A 24,165-nucleotide genomic window follows, 5' to 3' on the forward strand; every position below is an offset into this window, starting at 1 on the left:
AATATTCTAGTGGGTTTGTTTTCTTTAATGCGCGCGTTAATGAAGACGTGGTACTCTAGACCTTTTAGGAAATATTTAAATACCTAAAATTTAGTTGTGTTTAAAGTCCTAAATATTAGAAAAATAATAAAATTACATATTTGTTTAATGTGAATTTTATATAAAAATTAAAAAAGACAATAATATTTTACTAAAAATTTTCATGATTTTAATATAGCATAGATATATGCACGTAGATAGATGGAAACAAAAAATGGACACGACAACACGCATTAGCATACTCCTCCTGCAGTTTTGGGACTTGGACCACCAAGGAAGTATCAATTATTCATGCAGACAAGCTACAAACTCGATCTTTCAGTTGACTAAAACTTGATTAGAATTTTGAAGGGGTTGAGACCGAGACAAATTCAGATTACTCAAAATAGATTAATGAAAATGATACCAAACAGATTGGTTGAAAATAGTGTGATCTAAAAATTGACTCGTGAAAAGAAACATACAATATGAAGAAATGAAGTTTTGAATTAATGGAACGAATAAGTACAGTTACGAGTGTCAATGAATATTTGAAAATCGATCGAACTGTACCGTACCGAACAGATTTTTAGGTTTCTTTTAATAAAATTATAGGCTTTTATATAAATCTATAATCGTAACGATAATTAGGATAAATTTTTAATTTTAAAAAGTAAACCGAAATATACCGAACCGTACTGAAAAAATTTATACGTGAAAAGTATATTTATATATTACGTTTAAAAATAATAAAGCATTAAATTTTTTTTAGGCCTTTGAATTATGAAAACAAGTACAAGCCAAGAAGTAACTAAAACTCAAAATCCTAATTCTCAAACTTATTAGGCTACTACTATAAAAACTAAATTATTTCTAGCATATTCACTAGCAAGAAACAAGGTATTCTAGCAATTACGATAGCAAACTACAATGTATTGAATATGTGTCATTTCGTATGATTTAGATTTATCTTTTTGAATATTTAATCATTTATAGACTTTATATTTGAGTCTCAGCTTGGTTAATATCTTTTCACTCGTGTGATTTATAAATTATATATCTTTGCTTAGTTTCTTTTATGCAGTTGTAGAATAGTTTTTTTTTCATCAGTTGTAGAATAATTGATGGATCTATACTCTGGTCATCTTTCATGTTTCTTAATTCATCACCCTTTAAATAGTAAAAATATTTAGAGTTTTTTCTAAGTCTTATAAAAGTTTGTATTCAATTTCTATTAGCGACTTTTACATGATATTTTTAAAAAATACTGAAAATTAAACCAATACAATTGGGACATTTCGAAAAGTCTAATTTTAATTATACATAATAGAATAACTTAAAAAGTGAGATAGTACAAATTTTATAAAATAACCGACCGGATGAAACCACTGACACCTCTAACTACAATAGTCGTTAGGAGAGTGGAAAGTGATACAGGTGTATCTAATCTTGGCTTGTAAAATGTAGAATTAGCACTCACTAGTCACTTTTCACCCAATCTTTGAAAACTAACAGCTTGTTTGGATGGTTGTTATTCATTGTATCATATTGTATTATTATCCCAAAACAATATTTGTTTTGATTATTTATTTAAAATAAATTATATAGTATTGTTAAATTCATTGTTTCGTAATAATGAAAAGCCTCATTTTTTGAAACAACCGAATCGGTGTGGTGGGATTATTTCATATTTTTCTTTCCAATTGTGCCCTTACTTATCATTCCATAATTTTATTTTTTCTTTATCATATTTTATACTTACTCCTCCCAAATACATATTATGAATTATTTATGTCGTCGTTCTCACTTCAAGTTGTGATTTATTCTTAGCTTTGGAAGCCATTACAATAACGTCAGTAATTTAAAAAACAGTTTTTTGGAGTTTTTCAAATTTCTAAAAAATTCTAAAATTTAACTTCAAGTAAAATTTAAAAATTTTATGGCCAAACACTGATTACGACAACAAAAAAAATTCTGAAAAAAGTATAATTTTTATGGCCAAACGGACGCTTAGTATTATTTTATTAAGTTGGTGCCCATTCCAACTTATATATATCTCAATTGTTTTACAGATTTTTTGTTTCCTTCCATCATTATAGAATGATACATTTCCTCAAAGTTCGATGGGGTAGGTTATGGTTGTCCAACGGGACGAGACAAAATTAACGGGACGGGAAGATATTTAACCGGGACGGTGGTGGGATGGGACGAAATGGGACGGGACAAACGGGACGAAACGGTAGGCCCATCCCGTCCCGTTAACAAACGGGACGGGACGGGACGAAACGATAGGCCCATCCCGTCCCGCTAACAAACAGGACGGGACGGGTTCGCGGGCCTTAAGTGCCGTTTTTGAAAAAAATAACTATTTAAGTATTGAGTTTGGCAACAGCTATTCTTTTGACAATGACTAAGTTTTTAAAGTTTGCAACGGCTAGTTTTTTGACTTATTTAACAAACTTAAAAATTAAACGAAAATTAGAAAACTAAGTAAAGAATTATAAAATATTAAAACAAAAGACTTGTAATAAAATATTCGAGTAATTATAAATTTATAATAGAGTTATAATTTCAAGCCATTAAGTAACTAAGTAGGAGTGTAAGACAATTCATAAAATAAAAAAATCAACGCTTAGAGCCTTTTATTTTATTAATAGAACTTTCAACTCTCACATACAAATATAATTCTTTTGAAGAACACCTAATCTACGCAGCCACCTTCTAGGAAGGGTTCTGTTTGAACTAAGCCTCTTAGTAGTCAATTACAAATTATTGATGTTGGGCATATTTCGATATGTTTTGATGTTACTTTACCCATATTTTAATCATTTTTTGATGCTATTTGATCTTTAAAATGCCCAACATAGTTTAATTATTGGTTTTATGACTAATCGAGTTATGTGTGATGATTTAGGGTGTTTGGAGTGCAAAAATACGAAGAAATGGTGCTCTAGGTAGAGGAAGAGGGGTTGGATGCGTCGCATCCAATCTAGAAAAAAATCAGATTTCGTGCACCCTTAGTAGTGAAGTCGGCCCATAGCATCCGCCTTAGCATCCGCACCTGGCCAAAGCTGAGATGGAGGAACAAAGGGTGGATGCGAAGCATCCATCCTAGCATGCGAAGCTGAGAAGTGGAGGACGAGGTGGATGCGACGCATCCACCCCAGCATCAATCCCTGAAGCTGAGTCGGATTAGGAATAGGAGAACTTTGGCCCACGACTTTTGTACGCAATATATAAGCCAAAAACGCCTCTTTTAGGGCATCTAACATATTGGGAAGGGGGAAGAAGCCACGACAAAGCTTGGGAACCACAGAATTCATCTTGAGTTCTTATTTTTCCTTCTTTTATTGATTTTTATGCACTCTTGTGAATTTTTTGATGATTGCATGAACATGAGTGGCTAAGAACCCTATTATTCTAGGGTCATGGGCGATACATGAATATTGATGTTTGAAGTTTAATTTGATAAAGTTGATTTTATCATATTGGGTTGTTTATGTAATTCTGTTTTTAATTAATTTGCTGAGTAGTTAACAGTGAATTACTATCTACGAATCTAGAGTTGAACTCGAAAGTGGAAATTCTAGATTGCATATAGAATTAAATAGAGCAAGTTCTTGAACCCGGACATCGGGGAACGGATTTGCAATTAGGATAGAAATATACCTAATTGTCTTGCTCGATTGAAATACAGGTAGTGTAAATGTATTCTTGTTAATCTTAATTTCATAGACATATAGGCATTAAGTTAGCTTGAATAGGCGAGTAAGAACTCGACAGATTCTTATGAGTAATATCAACCCTGTCAATCAACAATCCAGATAAATCAATTAGTTATTTTAAGCTAAGAATGTAACATGATTATTAGATAACCCGTGACCCTGGAATATTATCTCCTATTGATTGTTATTCGAAATCATTTAAGTGTTGTGGTTGATCTCTAGTATTTCATTACTTGATAGTTTTTAGGTGGTAAATTAGAAAATTATCTATTTTGTGAGAAATCGCTTGAATCGATAAGTTATTTGAGTTTGAGTTAGTCAAAAGTTAATCATAAGTCTTTGTGAGAACGATACTCTACTCATTACTATATTACTTGACGACCACGTATACTTGCGTGAGTGTATTTGGTCACAACAAGTTTTTGGCGCCGTTGCCGGGGACCTAGAAATTAGCTACTTGACTGAGTTAAGCTTTTATTACTTATTTGTTCAAGTTTTAATTTTCAGTTTGCCTTGTTTGTGTTAATGCGGGATCTTCTCTTGAATGCGGAGGAGTAGAAGTGCAAACAACCTCCTTCCTTTTGATCCAAAAATTGAACGAACACTTTACAGAGTGAGGAGGGAAGTGAAGCTAGAACGAGAATAGAAAGAGAGTTGGACATCATAGTTCAACCACAGCCAATAGAGATGGCAGGTAATGAGGAGCGCCCGGTGATAGAAGCCGCAAGGCCCAATCTTGCTAATATGACTCAAGCTACCGTGAAGCCTGATATCACGGGGCATTTTGAACTCAAACAGTACATGGTACAGCTGATTCAGTCCACAGGGCAATATGCGGGTCTATCTCATGAAGACCCGCAGAGGCACATTCAGAACTTCATGGAAATTACGGACACTTACAATTATCTGAACGTTTCCAAGGACTATGTCAGGCTGACACTATTTCCCTTTTCATTGTTGGGGGAAGCTAAGGAATGGTTGCAAAAGGAGCCCGCGAACTCAATCCACACTTGGGATTATTTAGCAAGGAAATTCCTTATCACGTTTTTCCCTACTAAGAAGACAAAATCGCTGAGGAGCCAAATTCTTGGGTTCCAACAACGGGATGGCGAGACGCTTCGTCAAGCTTGGAAAAGATACAAGAAGCTACTCAGAGACTGCCCACATCATTATCAGACTGATGAGGTATTGGGTCACACTTTTGTTGATGGTCTAGACGAGGCATCAAAGATGAATCTTGATTCAGCTTGTGGGGGTAGTTGCATGGCAAGGCCGTATAGTGAAATACAAATCTTGCTAAATAACTTCACTGCTAATGATCATAATTCGCAAGGAGATGGGGACGCAAGAAGAGCAATTAAACAGAAGGCAGCCGGGGTGATTGAGCTTAATGACTTCTCAGCCATGAGAGCAGATATTTCAAAGCTGGCAAATCAGATGAACAGAATGACAATGCAACAAACACAACATATGCAACATGTACAACAAATGTCTATTTGCTGCGAACTATGTGGTGACAGTCATATGAGTGACATGTGCCCCACGAATCCTGAATCTATTTACTATGTGGGGCAACAAAATAGAGGTCCGATGAATCAGCATACACAATATGGGAACACTTACAATCCAAATTGGAGGAATCATCCTAACTTCTCATGGGGCGGAAATCAACAGAATCAGAATCAGTATAGGCCTCAAGGAAATTTCAATCAGCCTCAGAAGCCACCCCAACAAACAGAAGAGAGTACGAATGACTTGCTAAAAAAGTTGTTACTTGACAATCAACAGCTCAGGACCGATTTCAGAAATCTTGCGAGGCAAATGGGGCAGTTAGCAGCAAATAAAAATACTGGACCTATAGGCTCTCTTCCCAGTGATACAAAGAAGAACCCTCAAGTTAATGCAGTTACACTCAGAAACGGGAGGGAACTAGAGGAAGTGCCAAAGAAGAGAAAGGACAAACCTATACCTGAGGTGGAGCTGACCCCTAAGGCAATACACGAGTCAAAGAAAAATGATGCAAGTTTAGAGCCAGTGGAGGCTGCAAGGCCACCACCACCTTTCCCCCAGAGATTGCAGAAAAGGAATGACGATCGCATGTTCAACAAATTTCTTTCTATAGTGAGTCAGGTTCAATTAAATATTCCATTGGTGGATGTACTTCGTGAAATTCCAAAGTATGCTAAGTACATAAAAGATATAGTGGCTCATAAGAGGAAATTGACTGAGTTCGAGATAGTTGCACTTACTGAGGAGTGCACTTCAAGGGTCCAAAACAAGCTTCCTCAAAAGCTTAAGGATCCTGGCAGCTTCACCATTCCAGTGCGAATCGGTAATATTGATGTGGGTCGTGCTCTTTGTGATTTGGGTAGCGAGCATAAATCTGATGCCATTGTCCTTGTTTAAGAAATTGGGTCTGGGAGCTCCAAGACCAACCACTGTGATGTTGCAATTAGCTGATAGGTCCATAGCCTACCCTGAAGGAGTGATTGAAGATGTGTTGCTACAAATTGGGAAATTTATCTTCCCAGCTGACTTCATTATTCTAGATTTTGAGGCTGATGAACAAGTTCCAATCATATTGAGACGACCTCTCTTGGCTACTGGTGATGCAATAATTAAAGTGAGAGAAGGGAAAATGATTATGAGGGTGGACAACGAGGAAGCAGTCTTTAATGTCTACAAAGCAATCCAACTTCCCCGCCACTATGAGGAGCTCTCTATGATATCTGTTGTGGAGGTGGATGAGCAACTTCTTGACACGAGTGTATATCTAGACGACTCTCTAGAAAAAACACTCATGTTGTTTGATAGCTTGATGATTGATGATGAGGTTGAGGAGATGATGCATATCCTAGATGCATCATGTGCTTACATGCAAGGAATACACCCGTTTGAACCCCTGAATAGGCCAAGTGGTCCCCCTCCAAAGCCGTCAATTGAATAAGCTCCAAAATTGGAGCTTAAACCCCTACCCCCTCACCTTCAATATGCTTATTTGGGTAGTTCTGACACTTTACCTGTTATTGTTTCTTCTCACTTATCTAAATTGCAGGAAGAAAAGCTATTGAGGGTGCTACGTGAGCACAAGCGAGCAATTAGGTGGACAATGTCTATCATTAAAGGCATTAGTCCAGCTTTCTCCATGCATAAAATCCTCATGGAGGACGGACACAAGCCAAGTGTAGAGCAACAACGCCAACTAAATCCAAACATGAAAGAGGTGGTAAGAAAAGAAGTGATTAAGTGGCTTGATGCAGGTATTGTATTTCCAATCTCTGGTAGCAAATGGGTAAGCCCCGTTCAATGTGTGCCGAAGAAAGGGGGGATGACTGTAGTAGTTAATAAAAATAATGACTTAATTCCTACAAGAACGGTCGTTAGACGGAGAATTTTCATAGATTATAGAAAATTGAACAATGCCACCCGGAAAGACCACTTTTCGCTCCCCTTTATTGACCAAATGCTTGATAGGTTAGCTGGCCAGGAATACTACTATTTTCTGGACGGTTATTTGGGGTATAATCAGATTGCTATAGCCCCAAAGGACCAAGAAAAAACTATATTTACGTGTCCTTATAGCACGTATGCGTTCAAGAGAATGCCTTTTGGTCTTTGTAATGCACCTGCGACTTTTCAAAGGTGTATGATGGCTATTTTTACTGACATGGTTGAAAGATTTGTAGAAGTGTTCATGGATGATTTTTCTGTGTTTGGATGATCTTTTGATAATTGTTTAATGAACCTTGATAAAGTGCTTGCTAGGTGTGAAGAGACGAACTTGGTGCTAAACTGGGAAAAGTGCCATTTCATGGTACGTGAAGGTATAGTTTTGGGGCACAAGGTGTCCAAAAGTGGCTTGCAGGTGGACAAAGCGAAGGTGGAGGAGATTGAAAAATTGCCACCACCGACATCCATCAAAGGCATTCGCAGTTTCTTGGGCCATGCAGGTTTTTATCGTCGTTTCATTAAAGATTTTTCAAAAATTTCTTCTCCTTTGTGCAGGCTTCTTGAGAAAGATATGCCCTTCAAGTTTGATGATGCCTGTCTGAGAGCATTTGAGGAGCTGAAGGGAAGGTTGGTGACTGCACCAATTATCATTGGCCCAGATTGGGCGCATCTATTTGAGTTGATGTGCGATGCAAGTGACATAGCAATCGGAGATGTTTTGTGGCAAAGGAGGGATAAAATCTTTCACTCCATTTATTATGCGAGCAAAACTATGAATCCAGTTCAGATGAATTATACAGTTACTGAAAAGGAGTTGCTTGCAGTGGTGTGGGCGTTTGACAAGTTCAGATCCTATCTAGTGGGAACCAAAGTCATCGTTTACACAGATCATTTAGCTATCATATACTTATTTGAAAAGAAAGACGCCAAGCTGAGGTTGATTCGTTGGGTCCTCCTCTTGCAAGAATTTGACTTAGAGATCCGAGATCGAAAAGGGACAGAAAATCAAGTGGCTTATCACTTGTCCAGAATAGAAAGTCGGAACCATGTAGCTGAAGGAGGGTCAATCAAAGAAACATTCCCTGATGAGTAGTTATTAGCAGTCACCTCAGGTGAAGCCCCATGGTATGCGGATTATGTGAATTTTATTGCAAGTGGGGTGACGCCACTAGAATTGACACCTGATAATAGAAGAAGATTCTTACATGATGTGAGGCTCTACATATGGGATGAGCCATTCTTATATAGGCAGTGCGCAGATCTGTTGGTGCGAAAGTGTGTTCTTGAGGAAGAGATGAATGCTATACTACATGACTGCCATGCTTCGCCATATGGAGGTCATCACTGCGGGAATAGAACCGCCCAAAAAGTGCTACAATCAGGTTTTTATTGGCCAAAATTATTTAAGGATCCACATGCCTTTGTTAAAAATTGTGACAGATACCAAAGAACCGGAACTATCACAAGGAAGCATGAGATGCCCTTGCAAAATATTCTAGCAGTAGAGCTTTTTGATGTTTGGGGGATTGATTTCATGGGACCGTTCCCATATTCTAATGGGCACACGTATATCTTGGTGGTGGTCGACTATGTTTCTAAGTGGGTGGAGGCCATTGCTCTTCCTACTAATGACGCAAAGGTAGTGGTAAGCTTTGTAAAGAAGCACATCTTCACACGTTTTGGGACTCCAAGAGTGTTGATAAGCGACGGGGAAACTCACTTTTGTAACAAATTACTTAATAATGTTCTTGCAAAGTATGGAGTTAAGCATAAGGTTTCCACTGCCTATCATCCCCAAACGAGTGGTCAAGTAGAAGTTTCCAACAGAGAGGTAAAGCAAATTTTGGAGAAAACAGTAAGTGGGAATAGAAAGGACTGGGCCGGAAAGCTGGATGATGCATTATGTGCATATCACACTGCATACAAGACCCCCATAGGTACTTCTCCATACAAGTTGGTTTATGGGAAGGCATACCACTTGCCCGTTGAGCTTGAACACAAAGCCTATTGGGCGATTAAAAAGCTAAATATGGAGATGGACTTGGCCGGTGAGAAGAGATTGCTACAACTCAATGAGCTTGATGAATTTCGATTGCATGCGTATGAAAATGCCAAATTGTATAAAGGAAAGACAAAGAGGTGGCATGATAAGCACATCCAACATCGTGAGTTTGAGCCAGGTCAAGAAGTTCTCTTGTTTAATTCAAGGCCAAAGCTTTTTCCCGGAAAGCTTAAATCTCGATGGTCGGGTCCGTTTGAAGTGGTTAGTGTGAAACCTCATGGGGCGGTGGAATTACGTGATACGAAATCCAATGCGACATTCTTGGTAAATGGCTAGAGAGTAAAATACTATTGGGGTGGTGACATTGCACGTCACAAGACCTCGATGGATTTGGTGGAGGCGGGAAGAATGTGTTGTGTCGTGCCGCGACGTTAAATCAGGCGCTTGTTGGGAGGCAACCCAGCTTTACTGCTTTCTTTTATTTTAGTTTACTTTTTATTTTATTTTATTTTTATTATTTTGTAGTATTTATTTTTATTTTGTAGGATTATGAGCATAGGAAGCAAAGCCATTAGAAGTGTGCAAAAGCCAGCTAGATGGTGAGGACTAAGTGTGGGGTGCCCACACAAAGGACGATGCCTGGGGGAAGTCTGAGTACCTCGTGAGCCGCTATTGCTTCGGCCTTTGGCCTACCAGGGAGTCACGTTTACCCTCTTATTATTTATAGTGTGCATTGAGGACATTGCAAAAATTTTTAAGTGTGGGGTGAGGAGATCGTTTGGATGAATTTCTGTGCTATTTTAGCTTAGTTGTAGTACTCATTCTTAGGTGTAGTAGCTTTTGTGAAAAAAAAAATGAAAAAAGTAGAAAAATTGGACTTTTCCCGACGATTGATCTCCTAGACAGTTTTCTTGAGGGATTAAAGTCTAAACAAAAATCCAAAAATATGTCTTTTAGCTTTATTTAGGTAGTAATAATCCCCTGTGATTTTTCTTTGTGCCTCGGTTCTTTTCCATGGGATGTAGTTTGAACCGGGTAGTTTTTTTTTCTTTCCTAGTAGATTAGAAATTTAGGAAATAAAAGGAGGAAGAATGATGAACCTAAGCGCCCTTGACTTATTTCATAGTAGCATATTTATGCTTTGGCATGTGTAGTATCTCCCATATATTTTGATATTAATCTTGATGCCTTTATATATTGGATAGCATGTTTTGTGACGACTATTTCTCGTTTTCTTGACTTGTGTTCACTTTGCGCTTAATGCTTAATATCTCGTGGCTCCGTAAATACTTACATTGTTTGAGAGTCGGAATGTGATCGTCCTTAGTGAGTCATGTGCCATGTGTGGTGAGGTTTTTGTGTAGTCCATGTATTGTACTTGTGTCTAGAACTTGCCCTTTATGTGAGTTGAAGCGAAATTTGAGGTGATGCTCGGTTTGAAAAATGATTATAGGCTTTCTTTGATCTTTTTGAGCTTATTGCTTATCATAAATAAAATTTATCCCTAGTTAACCATTTTGAGCCTATTGACTTTTATTTGGTACCCACATTACAAGCCTATACCCTTTTTATTCTTAATTGATATTGTTTTGATCCTTTTACCTCTTAAAGCACTTTAATTGTTAGATGAGTGCTAAAAGAAGTAAGAAGGGACTAAGTGTGGGGTGACTTTTGAGTGGAACCAATGAAAGGAAGAAAGGTGCACTTGTTTTGTAAAATACTACACCACTAGCGAAAATTGAAAAAAAAAAGAAGAGGAAAAATAGAAATGAATAAATTGTTGTCTTGTTCTTGCTAGTGGGTATGAACTAAAGTAGTGCTTAAAGAAAAAGGGATTGTTTTGGGGGTGATATTGTTTGTGAAATTGAAGTGGTGTTGAAGAAAATACGCTTAAAGTAATTTTGTGATGTATTAAAGTGCTTAGGAGGGTGAGTCACTATTCCTTAAATATATCCTACCCGTCTCTTAGCCCACAGTATAACCATGAAAAAGTCCTAATTGATTTTAGATCGAGCGAGCTTACATTAGTAGAGATTTACATTAAGGGCAAGCCTATGGTACCAATTGCATGCATGTGACTTCTTTGTGAGAGTGAGCGATTTTCTTTGATATATGTGAGTCATTAAAATATATTTGATCATGAGATTCGAATGTGTGGAGTGAACTCGCTCTCTTGTTCTTGTTGTGAGGGCACATGGTTTCACGAGGGATAGGTAACGTTATTAGACTTCTCTATGATGTTGGGTGTTCAAGCCATGAGTGCATTGTGACATTGAGTTGGTTTTTGAGGTTAGGATTGTTGTGAGCATGTTGTTTTTGTTCGAATATTTTTTAAAGAATGACATAAGTAAAGGGAAGTGTTTGTGATGCATATTCTAGAGCCTAATTGTTGCAAATAGCCATGGTCATAGGTGTAGTGTGCTTTGAATGATAAGAGCTTAATTTTGTTTCGTCTACTATAGTGATGGTTTGTTCGAGGACGAACAAAGGTTTAAGTGTGGGGTGGTGATGTTCGGCATATTTTGATATGTGTTGATGTTACTTTACCCATGTTTTAACCGCTTTTTGATGCTATTTGATCTTTAAAATGCCCAACATAGTTTAATTATTGGTTTTATGACTAATTGAGTTGTTTGTGATGATTTAGGGTGTTTGGAGTGCAAAAATATGAAGAAAAGGTGCTCTAGATAGAGGAAGAGGGGTTGGATGCGTCGCATCCAATCTAGAAAAAAATCAGATTTCATACACCCTTAGCAGTGAAGTCGGCCCATAGCATCCGCCTTAGCATCCGCACCTGGCCAAAGCTGAGATGGAGGAACAATGCGAAGCTGAGAAGTGGAGGACGAGGTGGATGCGATGCATCCACCCCAGCATCAATCCCTGAAGTTGAGTCGCATTAGAAATAGGAGAACTTTGGCCCACGACTTTTGTACGCAATATATAAGCCAAAAACGCCTCTTTTAGGGCATCGAACATATTGGGAAGGGGAAAAAGCCACGACAAAGCTGGGGAACCACGGAATTCATCTTGAGCTCTTATTTTTCCTTCTTTTATTGATTATTATACACTCTTGTGAATTATTTGATGACTGCATGAACATGAGTGGCTAAGAACCCTATTATTCTAGGGTCATGGGCGATGCATGAATATTGATGTTTGAAGTTTAATTTGACAAAGTTGATTTTATCATATTGGGTTATTTATTTAATTCTATTTTTAATTAATTTGCTGAGTAGCTAACAGTGAATTACTATCTACGAATCTAGAGTTGAACTCGAAAGTGGGAATTCTAGATTGCATATAGAATTAAATAGAGCAAGTTCTTGAACCCGGACATCGGGGAACGGATTTGCAATTAGGATAGAAATATACCTAATTGTCTTACTCGGTTGAAATACAAGTAGTGTAAATGCATTCTTGTTAATCTTAATTTCATAGACATATAGGTATTAAGTTAGCTTGAATTGCGAGTAAGAACTCGACAGATTCTTATGAGTAATATCAACCCTTTCAATCAACAATCCAGATAAATCAATTAGTTATTTTAAGTTAAGAATGCAACATGATTATTAGATAACCCGTGACCCTGGAATATTATCTCCTATTGATTGTTATTCGAAATCATTTAAGTGTTGTGGTTGATCTCTAGTATTTCATTACTTGATAGTTTTTAGGTGGTAAATTAGAAAATTATCTATTTTGTGAGAAATCGCTTGAATCGATAAGTTATTTGAGTTTGAGTTAGTCAAAAGTTAATCATAAGTCTTCGTGGGAACGATACTCTACTCATTACTATATTACTTGACGACCACGTATACTTGCGTGAGTGTGTTTGGTCTCAACAATTATCATACTAATATTTGTAAGCTCCTATATAACTTCGTTGTCACTTATCTATAATTTTTCTTGGACATTGTTCTGGAATTGGCAATGTTGATTGATGTTACGTGAGTTCTATGCTGTCATCGCTCCCAGTGCTAAGTATCTCATTGTATTCTTCTTCTTCCCTAGTGGTTAATTTTTCAAAACCAAAATTTCTTTTATCTGAATTAATCCAATCTCTGAATAATACGGAAATTTCTAGGTTGCCCTCCGCTAATGAATGTCGATGATCTCCAATTTGAAATTTCCACGCTAAAAGCACTCTCCGATGCTACTGATGATGCTTGAATAGCAAGGATCTCTCGGGCCATTATTGAAAGTGTTGAAAAAGTCTTACCACGCTCCCTCCACCATGCCAAAAGTTGTTCATTGCCTTCTTCGTCTTTAATAGTTTCCGATCCTTGATTAAGATTAGAATCAAGTGAAACACCCCTGAAAATTTCAAAGTGCTTTAGTATAAATTCCGGTAAAATTTGCAAAGAAAATAATGTTTCATGGTGCCGAACTAGGCTTACGTGTTGAGAATTATAGAAATTCTTCGCGGCTAGCAAGCTCACCGTGGCTCGGACTTTTTGGGTTGAACAATGCACCGGAAAGTAAAGGAAAATATTTTGGCGAAAAAGTGCATTTCTGCGGTCCATTATGCGACCGTAGAATCACTCTGCGGACCGCATAATGGTCGCAGAGTGAGGCAGTTAATTGGGTCAGTTGGAAGCAATTATGCGGTCGACTATGCGACCGCAGAACAGTTATGCGGACCGCATAATGACCGCATACACAGACAGATTTTTTGATAATTTTTGTCAGCAATTATGCGACCGATATGCGGTCCGCATATCCATTATGCAGTCGCATATGCGACCGCAGAACCATTCCAGAGCTCCATTTTGGGGTTTTTAAAACCCGATCATATTTCGTTAAATACACTCTTTGGGCCATTTTTGAGCTATAATCTGATATTTTAGAGTGAGAGAGAGTGCCCTAGAGTGAGAAAGTGTTCTTCAATAATTGTTCTTCAATTCTTGCTCAAGTTTTAGAAGATTAAGGAGGAAAACTCACTAGGTCTTCATCCTAGAGGTAAGATTCTACACCCTAACCCTCAATTTTGAATTTTGTCTAGAAATGTGTAATTAGCAAGAAAATTGTTGGGCATGAGAGTTGTTTATTTTACATGCATGGGATATCAAGGGATGTAGGAAGATTGTTGAACTAAGCATGGTAAAGATTGGGTTGTGGGATGATGGAATCCTCCATAAAAGGACCTTGAAATCTTATACACACCTAGTGTTTGATAAAAGGCTCAAATGAGCTAGAACTATGACCATCTTCCTAATTTTGGTGTAATTTGTTATATTTCTAAAATAGATTGAAGTTGCTAAGAATTCCATAACATTTAGAGTGTAAGGAAGCTCAAGTGAGGTATGTTGGCTAAACTCTTCTCTTAGAATTGAATCTCACGATATTCATGTAAATTATGTAAGTCCCGGGTGATTTATTATGAAACTGGCTATTCCGAGTAAGATTGGGTTGAAAGATATATGTTCAACAAGCATCCCAAATGTTTTATTAATGTTATGTTATCAATTGAGGATGTGTTAAAATATGGGTTGTGCAATAATAATGTTTCGGCTTTAAGTCAAGTTCAAATGAAGGCTATTATGCCAAATTTTGTAAAATATCTCTATGTGCCTTAGACTCTAAATTGCTCACATGTGTACTACACACCTTGATTTGAATTGTATTTGTTGTTGATGATGATAATGATATTTGAAATTGATAAGGTGAGCATGAAATACTGAATATGGCCAACGTGCCAAGAATGATCTTATAATCATGGCCATTAGTGCCAATAAAATGAAAAGATGTGAAAGTAATATGAAATGCGATGATTGATATAAAAAGGTTGATGTCTCAAATAAGACAGCCTAGCCGGTTGGGTCATGATCGGACACCATGCCGCACACATGGTGGTGATTGTGCTGGAAATTATAATTGAAATTGTGATTGTAGTCGATGTACCTAATGGATAGCCTAGCCGATCGGGTCGTGATCGGACTCCGTGTTAAAGATGGTGGTATTGATATTGAGAGAAATTGTAGTTGATGTCTCTACTGAGATAGCCTAGCCGATCGGGTCGTGATCGGATTCTGTGCTAAGAGTACGGTGGTACTGGTTTTGTGAATAATGGTATTGTGGACAATGGTATATCGATACTAAAAATCTCCCAATGTGAGATATGAAAATTAATTTGAACACTGTCTTGATCCTAAATTGAGGTCTGATGTTGATTAAGGCTTTCATTGATATTATAAAAATCTTGGTTGTATTATTTGTCATTCTATTGAGAGGGTGTTTAGTTATACATACTAGTGCTATTCGACGGTACTAATGTCCCTTTTAGCAGGGGCGCTGCATCTTTAAATGGATGCAGGTGGTTCCACAACAAGAGATATTAATCAGTGATAGCAGTACACCTTCTTCTCAGCTGACTTGGTGAGTCCCAATTCATCCCGGGGTCATATATCTTTTATACTTTGTGCATTCGGTTTAAGGTATAGCCGGGGCCTTATTGTCGGCATTATCATTGTACTCTTATTAGGCACTCGATAATCATAAATAACTTTAAGCATTTCATAAGTAGAATTCCACCTAGTACAAACATCTTTTGGAATTTTTCTATATGGAAGGTTAGCACTAGCACATTGTTGAGCAAATTCACGAATTCTACTCGCTTTATTAGCACGAAAAATATAGATGCAAGCATGTTGTACTTTACTATAAGCATCAGAAAATAAATCAATACTATCTTTTACAACCAAGTTAAAAATATGGCATGCACATCTAACATGAAAAATTACTGGATTAATTGGACAAAGTCTAGTTCTTAAGCTATTTGCTGCAGTTGTGTTAGCAGAAGTATTATCTAAGGTGATAGTTAAAACTTTATCAATGAGTCCATAAAAATCAACAATTTGTAAAATAGTAGTTGCAATATATGCTCCAGTGTGTTTTGAATTAACAAATTTATAACCAATAATACGTTTTTGCATGTTCCAGTGATGATCAACCCAATGACATGTAACAGAAGCATGGTCAAGTTGTTGTTGTAAAAAATTAGAACCCCCGCCAGATCCACTAGGAGTGCCAGTACCGGTGCTAGGATTCGTTATTAGTCCGGCTTCTATTTTAGCTTGTATCCATGAAGCTTTGTGCTCCCTACCTAAGTGCCTATTTAAACTCCTCGTCCTACCACTTTTGGTGTGCGCAAAGTTTTGCTTACATATTCCACATGTAGCATGTTGATTGACTTTATCATGTTAAAAAAAATTCCATACAAGTGATGTTTTGGGACGTTCACCCTTAGGCTTACCCCTTACAGGAGGTATAGGGGGTAAAGCTCCAGACCGGGATTCAGTCTGAGTTGGAGCTTGTGTTGCGGGACTAGTGGGTATTTCATCTAAATCTTCTTCTTCATTTTCTTCATCCTCATTTTCTTCATCCTCAAAAAAAATATCATTGCCAAATTATCTTTGTAAAGTTTTATAATCTAGTTGTTCTCCGAAATTAATATTATAACATGCGGGGGGTTAAAAAAATGAAGTTTCATCAACATGAGTCATTTCATCTATATATTTTCTAATTCTAGGAGAAGGGTTAGGATTAGGACTAGGATTAGGATTATTACTACTTTCACCTTTACTAGTTTTTTTAAAGCCAAATATATTTTTAGGTGTCATAATTTAAATATGAAATTAAATTAAAAAAAGTTAACACAAAATTTAAACACACAAATTAACTACGAAAATAGAACACGTAAAGTAAACACAAAAATTAAGCATTAAAATGATACGCAAAAATTATATATTAAAATTAGGATATGGAACGAGTGCACCATGATTAAATATTAAAACTTAAAGAAATTACCCAAAATATTGCTCCAAATACTTGACGAATTAATTTGAAACTTGAAAGTTGCTCCAAATATTTGCCCAAATACTTGAAACTTATCACTTGATAGTTGATAGTGAGAAAATTGAGAGAATAATATAGATAGAATGTAAGGGGTTTGAGAGAGAATGATTGATTTTTGTGGGAAAAAATGAAGAAGGATGGGGTATTTATAGGAGAAAATAGGGCCAAAGTGTAACTTAATAAACTTAGGGATTATATTAAAAGTTTAGGGGGGTAGGGGTATTTTTTTGGGGGGGGGAGGGGGGGGGTTGAGAGGTAGAGGCCAATTATAGCCGTTTTTGGCTGTTGGGAACGGCTATTTTTACAATTGGAGTCGTTGCCCAACGGCTAGAATTCAAAAAAAAAAAACATAGGACAGGAACAGGCGGGAAGGGACGGGACAGGACGGGACGATAAGAAACGAGACGGGACAAACGGGATGAAACGGACATCCCGTCCCATCCCATGTCCCGTTTAACATGGGCCTGTCCCGTTTAGAATTAAGTGGGACAGAACGGGACAGGACGGACAAACGGGACGAAATGGCCATCCCGTCCCATCCTGTGTCCCGTTTAACATGGGCCCATCCCATTTAGAATTAAGTGGGACGGGACGGGATAGGACAGGACAAAAGGGACGAAATGGCCATCCCGTCCCATCCCGTGTCCCGTTTAACATGGGCCCATCCCGTTTAGAATTAAGTGGGACGGGACGGGACGGCCCTTAGGACAGCCTTAGGGTAGGTGCACAGATAGTCATTCTTAGGGATGTTATTTAGAGATTAGTTAGTACTTATTTTGTCATAAAATTTTGATCTAAAAATTTTTACTTAAGATATTTTTGTCACAAAAAATTGAACTGGAATACTGAAATTCAAGAAACATTGACTAATTTCTAAATAGCAATCCTTTAGAATGGCTACCTGGTATAATTTCTACAAGTTCGATGGTGTCATTTTACCAAAATACATCAATTAATGAAGGATTTTGAAAACAATAATAGGCATACTACATCAACACGCAATAAACTTGATTTTGTTATTCAGTGAGTCAATTACTTAAATGGTCACTTAACTATCCGAAATTATCTAGTAAAGTCATCTTTCTTTCCTTTGTAACACCAAAGTCACTTAACTATGCCTATAACACTAAGAAGGTCACTCAACCAGATTTCTCAAATTTTTGATCGTCAAATACCTATTTTCGTTGACATTGTGAGAGAAGTACATATTTTCAATGATAAGTATGAGGGAGAGGGAATGAGATGTGAACTGATGTCATGCTATAATTTCATATATTTTGACGTTATTTACCCTACTTGTTGTTTGGATGCTAATTTGTGCGACAATTGAGCTTAATAAAACTTATTTCACGTGTAGGAATGCTTGGACATGAAGTGGAGAAAAGTTGCACGAAATGGTACCTTAGAGCTATAAAATGGAGAAATAAAAGAAGACGTGCAAGGCAATGAAAAGTCATGGCCATAGACAGTGCAAGGCCTTGTCCAGGGCACTGTCATTGGCGCCTCTAACAGTGCCTCGCGGAGTAATATTAGTGCCTCTGACAATGTCCGCACCAACGATGCTATCCGAGACACTTTTATTTTCTTATTATGTTTGGACATGTAGACCTCAACCCTACCTTAAAAATACCTCCTAAACTTAGTTTTTAGAGGAAGACATTATTGGAGAGGCAAGAAGACTACAGAAACACTTGGAAGCAACAAATCATAAGAGTTTTCTCTTCCGTTCTTCCTTAATCTGTATTTTAATGCTTTCAATTATTATCATAATTGTTAGCATGGTTATGAATAGCTAATTTGTTAACTAAGATTTTGATGGAACCTTTTGTAGGATAAATTCTTGTTATATTTTTATATAGTTGAGCCGTTAAATTTTGCTACTTGTTCAACTACGTGTTTGTTGTTGTTGATTGAATGGCCATCAATTAATTGTGCCTATTTTGTGTGTATTGCTTGAGAGAGGGTACGCATTTAGGTAGTTGTTGAACAACATCACTCCCAACGTATGTGAGAGATCAATACAGAGGGTTTAAAGGCGGGATTAGAGATAACAAAACTTTGGCACGATCGTAGTGAGCGGTGAATTAGTGTCAACTAGCGTAGTTCGAGAGAATATGTCTAGTAAATTATCGTAGTTGCTCGAGAGAGAACTACGACACCTGAAGTATTCACGATCGGTAGAGAATAATTCGGCGAAATTATAGAAGATATAGCCGGAAAGATTCCGACAATTGGGGAAATCATAACTCTAGATCTCCTTAATCTTGTCTCCAACCCTTAGTATCTCTAGCTGTTAATTTACTACTTTAATTTGTTAGTTAATTAGTTAGATATAAGAATCTTAATAGTTATAACTTAGAAATTGTTCGAACTTGTCTTCTTAGTGATACTTAACAATTATAGCGAAGCCTTAGTTCTCTGTGGGATTCGACTCCGGACTTTTAGATCAGATTATATTTGCAGTGACCGCTTATCCTTTTTAGGATTAAAGTTGGGCGTGATCATGAACTCTTTTGAAAAATAGATGAAATTCGAATTTTTAGGAGAGATGTTGGTGAAGGGGAGAGAATGAGATGCTAAATTTAGGGAATCTTCTATTTTCTTCTTTTTTATGAATTTTTACATAAATGGTAAATATAGATATAGAATGTAATTAAGTAGGAACCTAAATAAATATGGTGGATAAGTTTCTATTATAGTATAACTAGGTAAAATAGATTTTAAATACTTCTTTTCCTTTTCCGTCCTCCACATAAAATAAAATGTTTTTTAAAAAAAAGTGGCAATCATGTAGTATTCGTCAAAGCGAGGACCATAAACTGAAGCAGAAGTTAGTTAGGAGGACCCCCAGTGCAAACCCTGCATAAGGGGAAATGCCCAAAGAGAGCAACGTGTGCCAACACGTTGAACAACGTACCTATAGCATTGTATTTATACAGGTTTCCACAAGCAGTCCACAAGCTGTCCACAAATCCTCTTAATTCCTTCACTTAACCTGCCCCCTTCCCCTTCCAAAAATTTCAGTGCTACTTACAACTTGTCACCTTATATTGTCCTCTCTACCTCTATAGGTCCGCCCCACTCTCGCTTTCTCTCTAAGCTTTTATACCGACATTGACCTCCACCGCCCATGGCTGCCGGATCTGCTAGCTCCCCAACCATTTGTTTCAAGCACAACCCAGTTCTTGGCCCAAAACCTACCTCAACAAGCCCACCAGTTCTGTTATTCTCTCCGTTAACTCGCAACTTTGGCGAAATTAATCTGCGGTGTCGAAGAAAGCCAAAGTTGACGGTTTGTTTTGTGCTGGAGAATGAGAAATTGAATACCCAAAGTGAGATTATTGAAGCAAAAGAGATAGAAGTAAAAATTGAGGAGCAGAGTTCAGCTGCCAGGCTGGCGGAAAAATTGGCTAGGAAAAGATCGGAGAGGTTTACTTATCTTGTGGCAGCTGTGATGTCTAGTTTAGGGATTACTTCTATGGCTGTTTTGGCGATTTATTACAGATTCTCTTGGCAAATGGAGGTACCAATTAATCACTCTGTTCTTCTTCTCCAGCTTAATTTTTTAGCTCTTTGTTGGTTGCATTAACCTTTTTTCTCAAAATTTTATGATATAGGGTGGAGAAGTGTCTTTTTCTGAAATGTTCGGTACATTTGCTCTCTCGTTTGGCGCTGCTGTAAGTTCAACTTTTTCATATCCAATACTCTCTCCGGTCCACGATAAGTTTAGTATTTTATATTTGGCACGGGAAATACTAACTCCTAAAGAAAAAAATATGTATTTACTAAATTAATCTTAATTAATTGTTACCTTGATACATTAAAATATGTAAATAAGGACAAATTTTGAAAAAAAAATTAATTCTTCTTGATTACGTAAATGGACACTTATTTTGGACTAAAAAGAAAAAAATTAAAATGATCACTTATTGTGGACCGGAGAAAGTACTATCTTATAATCACGGCTAAACAAACAGTGAAATTTCTGATTATTATAAGCTGATTGCTGAAATTGAATGTTGTGCGGTGATTTCAGGTAGGAATGGAGTTTTGGGCGATATGGGCACATAGAGCGTTATGGCATGATTCATTATGGCACATGCACGAGGTTTGCAAATTTGCACTAAATTATTAGACACTAATTATTTTGATTATTGTACTTGATTTGTTTTCTAGGAAAATCAAGATTCTTGTCATGTTTTTCACCGGCAACCAAATATTGACTATGAGATGTTTTAAATAATGTATTTAATTTGCAGTCACACCATAAACCAAGAGAAGGAGCATTCGAGCTGAACGATGTTTTTGCCATAACAAACGCTGTTCCAGCCATTGCTCTTCTTGCCTACGGCTTCTTCAATAAAGGCCTCATCCCTGGACTCTGTTTCGGCGCGGTATGGTCTCACTAATTAATTCTTGATTAAGAGAGACTAATTAGGTATAAAGTAGTCAAATTTTTTTATTAGTGAAATGTTAAAAAACAAAATATGTTCTTATAAATGCAGGGACTGGGGATCACAGTATTCGGGATGGCTTACATGTTCGTTCACGATGGATTAGTTCACAAGAGATTCCCAGTGGGGCCCATTGCCAATGTACCTTATTTTCGTAGGATAGCTGCAGCTCATCAGGTAAAGTTCTTTGGGTTGTATCTCAAATTATTGTTGTGATTATAAGAAATAGATGTTTCAAATTATATGTTATTTTAGTAGTAATTGTTTTTTAAGATTGAGATGACACGTAAATAGACAAAATATTCAATAAAGAAAGATTATAGCTTAAGGTATAAATAAGGATAAAATAGTTCCCCGTTAATATATAATCCTTAATCGTAATTTAATCACACTTAGCACCGTGGCTTCATTAGATAAATATTAAATTGACTGGTCAGTTGATCTTCTTTAATTTTGATGTCTGGGATTTCAGCTTCATCACTCGGAGAAATTTAATGGTGTCCCATATGGCTTGTTCCTAGGACCTAAGGTGCCTACTCTCTCTTCCTCTCTTTTAACTTCCCTTCAAAAGAATTTTAGTCTATAGTGTTAATAAATATTTCTTATTCTTCTTCTCTATTCAGTTAGACATTAACATAATTCGGAATTAAATGGTTAAAAGAGGCTTACTGTAGATTGATTGGTTATTGGTGCAGGAATTGGAAGAAGTAGGAGGAAATGAGGAGTTGGAAAAGGAAGTCAACCGAAGGATTAAAAATTCCAAGGGATTATGATCAATAAATACTCCGAGTGGTGTAGCTCTAGTAATGAAAGGGACCTGTATTTAGCCTCTCATTAATGTAAAAAGATAGAGATATAATACAACAAGCTTGATATGAAACTTCCTTGTCTTTATTTCTTTTATTATTCCTTCTTTGTCAAGGGACGAGCCAAAATAGAAAATCCATTGCACTTTTGTGGCAAACCAAAAGAATGATAATTCAAAAAATTATAAAAATTGATCACTCCAAGATATAAATAACTTCAACTCATTTAAGAAAATATAAATTAGGCTTATTGTGTTGGTGGCAGTGGCACTTCCATTTTTCAACGTGCCTCATTCGTTGTCGTTTGTGATTTGCGTGAGGGTGTTGGGCTGGTCGGATATGTATCAGCATCTAAATTGATCATGGTACCAAAACATTAGTTTAACCTGTCTATTGTATAAATATACATGGGAAGAAAATATTAAAATGGTAATAATAGTAATAAAATCTGTTTTAACATAAAGGCATTGCGTCACTATTTAAATTTAATTAGTGAAGCGATTTTAAAATTGTAAATTGTACAAAGTTTATATAATGAGATTATTCAGCAGATTTTATAATATACAAAAAATGGTACTGATAATAAATAAAAATAGTTTATGGCAATAAATTGCAGTTGTAGTGAAAGAGACGGTCATTGAGGTCATTGATAGTTTAGCTCAAACTTTCAACATTCATTCTGAATAGACGCAATGTTTGGCCTTCGGAACTTTCTAAGGTGTCAATTCGTGTGTGAGATTGAAAAGATAATATTTAATTAGATCGTCTACAACCAAACCATTCAAAGAACGAAAAATATAGTAACTAAAAGTTGATATAAATTAGTGAATCTGTTGGAAGGATTGTTCAAGTACAAGTAAGTTTCCTTCATTTTCCTTTTTAAGGTTACAGGTGAGTCACCAAAGAAAAAAAAATGAGGAGCTTATGAAAGTGATTTAAAAAATTATTTGGGAAAAAAAAAAAAGGGAATCAAGATTATCCCCATTCTCTTATGCTACTTCCTTTTTTTTTCTTTTTCTTTTATGAGTGTTGCAAAAGGAATGGCCATTCGAATATAATGTCTTCTCCAATCAAGCAGTGGAAATTCTTTCTATTATGATTACCTCGCCTATTCAATCTCATCTTTCACTTTTCTTTATTTCTCTGTAGCGGTTTCATGCGTTACAAGAAATACGTAATTCTTTTCAAATGGAATGATAGAAAACAATTCCATGCCATCCTATTGAGTAACTTTAATAAACATTAACAAAAGGGATAAAAAACCCACTCAATAATAGCCAGTGTTGCCCCAATATTCTAGGTGGACGGTCCAAATATATCTGCATAGGAAAAAGGGGAAAAAAAATCAATTCAACTTTTGTCAACTCAAGCGAGTTTTGATAATGGTCTTCCCACATCTATCGATTATCCATTTATCTTCATGCCAAGTGTTGTTTTGATACGAGAGCTACATTTATCTAAACAACAATCAAATCCCAAAAGTCCCCCTACTGGTTAATGGTTGATTTGATTGAGATGCCCAACCGATCAAGTGCGAGGTGTAGTATGACGAACCTATTGTTACCAATATAGACAACATCCCGCGTTGTTAGGTCCAATAGTACAGTTCAAAGGAAAACAATATAGTAGGAGTGGACCACAATACAAGTAGAATTAACGTTATTATCTGTAGTACTGGTGCCTCCTTAATTTTATGAATAACGACGGAAATCAACCCTCAGGACTAATTTCAATTTGAATAAATAAATGATCATACAAAACTTTTTATGTTTAATTTACTGATTTTTTTGTGTGTTATTTTTAGAAATCTCAGTTTTTTTAAAAAAGCTACATAACTAGAATTTACATTTATAATA

General features: G+C 36.6%; 1 protein-coding gene across 1 annotated transcript; it reads left to right on the top strand.

The window, feature by feature from the left end:
* The first annotated feature begins 20,007 nt into the window (after positions 1-20,007).
* LOC107789701 (beta-carotene hydroxylase 2, chloroplastic) lies at positions 20,008-22,467 on the top strand. Its single transcript, XM_016611556.2, has 7 exons — positions 20,008-20,572; positions 20,667-20,726; positions 21,086-21,157; positions 21,309-21,443; positions 21,555-21,680; positions 21,976-22,032; positions 22,199-22,467. The coding sequence occupies exons 1-7, from the start codon at positions 20,180-20,182 to the stop codon at positions 22,274-22,276; spliced, it is 921 nt and encodes a 306-aa protein (XP_016467042.1). The 5' UTR covers positions 20,008-20,179; the 3' UTR covers positions 22,277-22,467.
* The last annotated feature ends 1,698 nt before the right edge of the window (positions 22,468-24,165 follow it).

The sequence above is a fragment of the Nicotiana tabacum genome, chromosome 4, assembly GCF_000715075.1.
Source record: "Nicotiana tabacum cultivar K326 chromosome 4, ASM71507v2, whole genome shotgun sequence".
Classification (NCBI taxonomy): Eukaryota; Viridiplantae; Streptophyta; class Magnoliopsida; order Solanales; family Solanaceae; genus Nicotiana; species Nicotiana tabacum.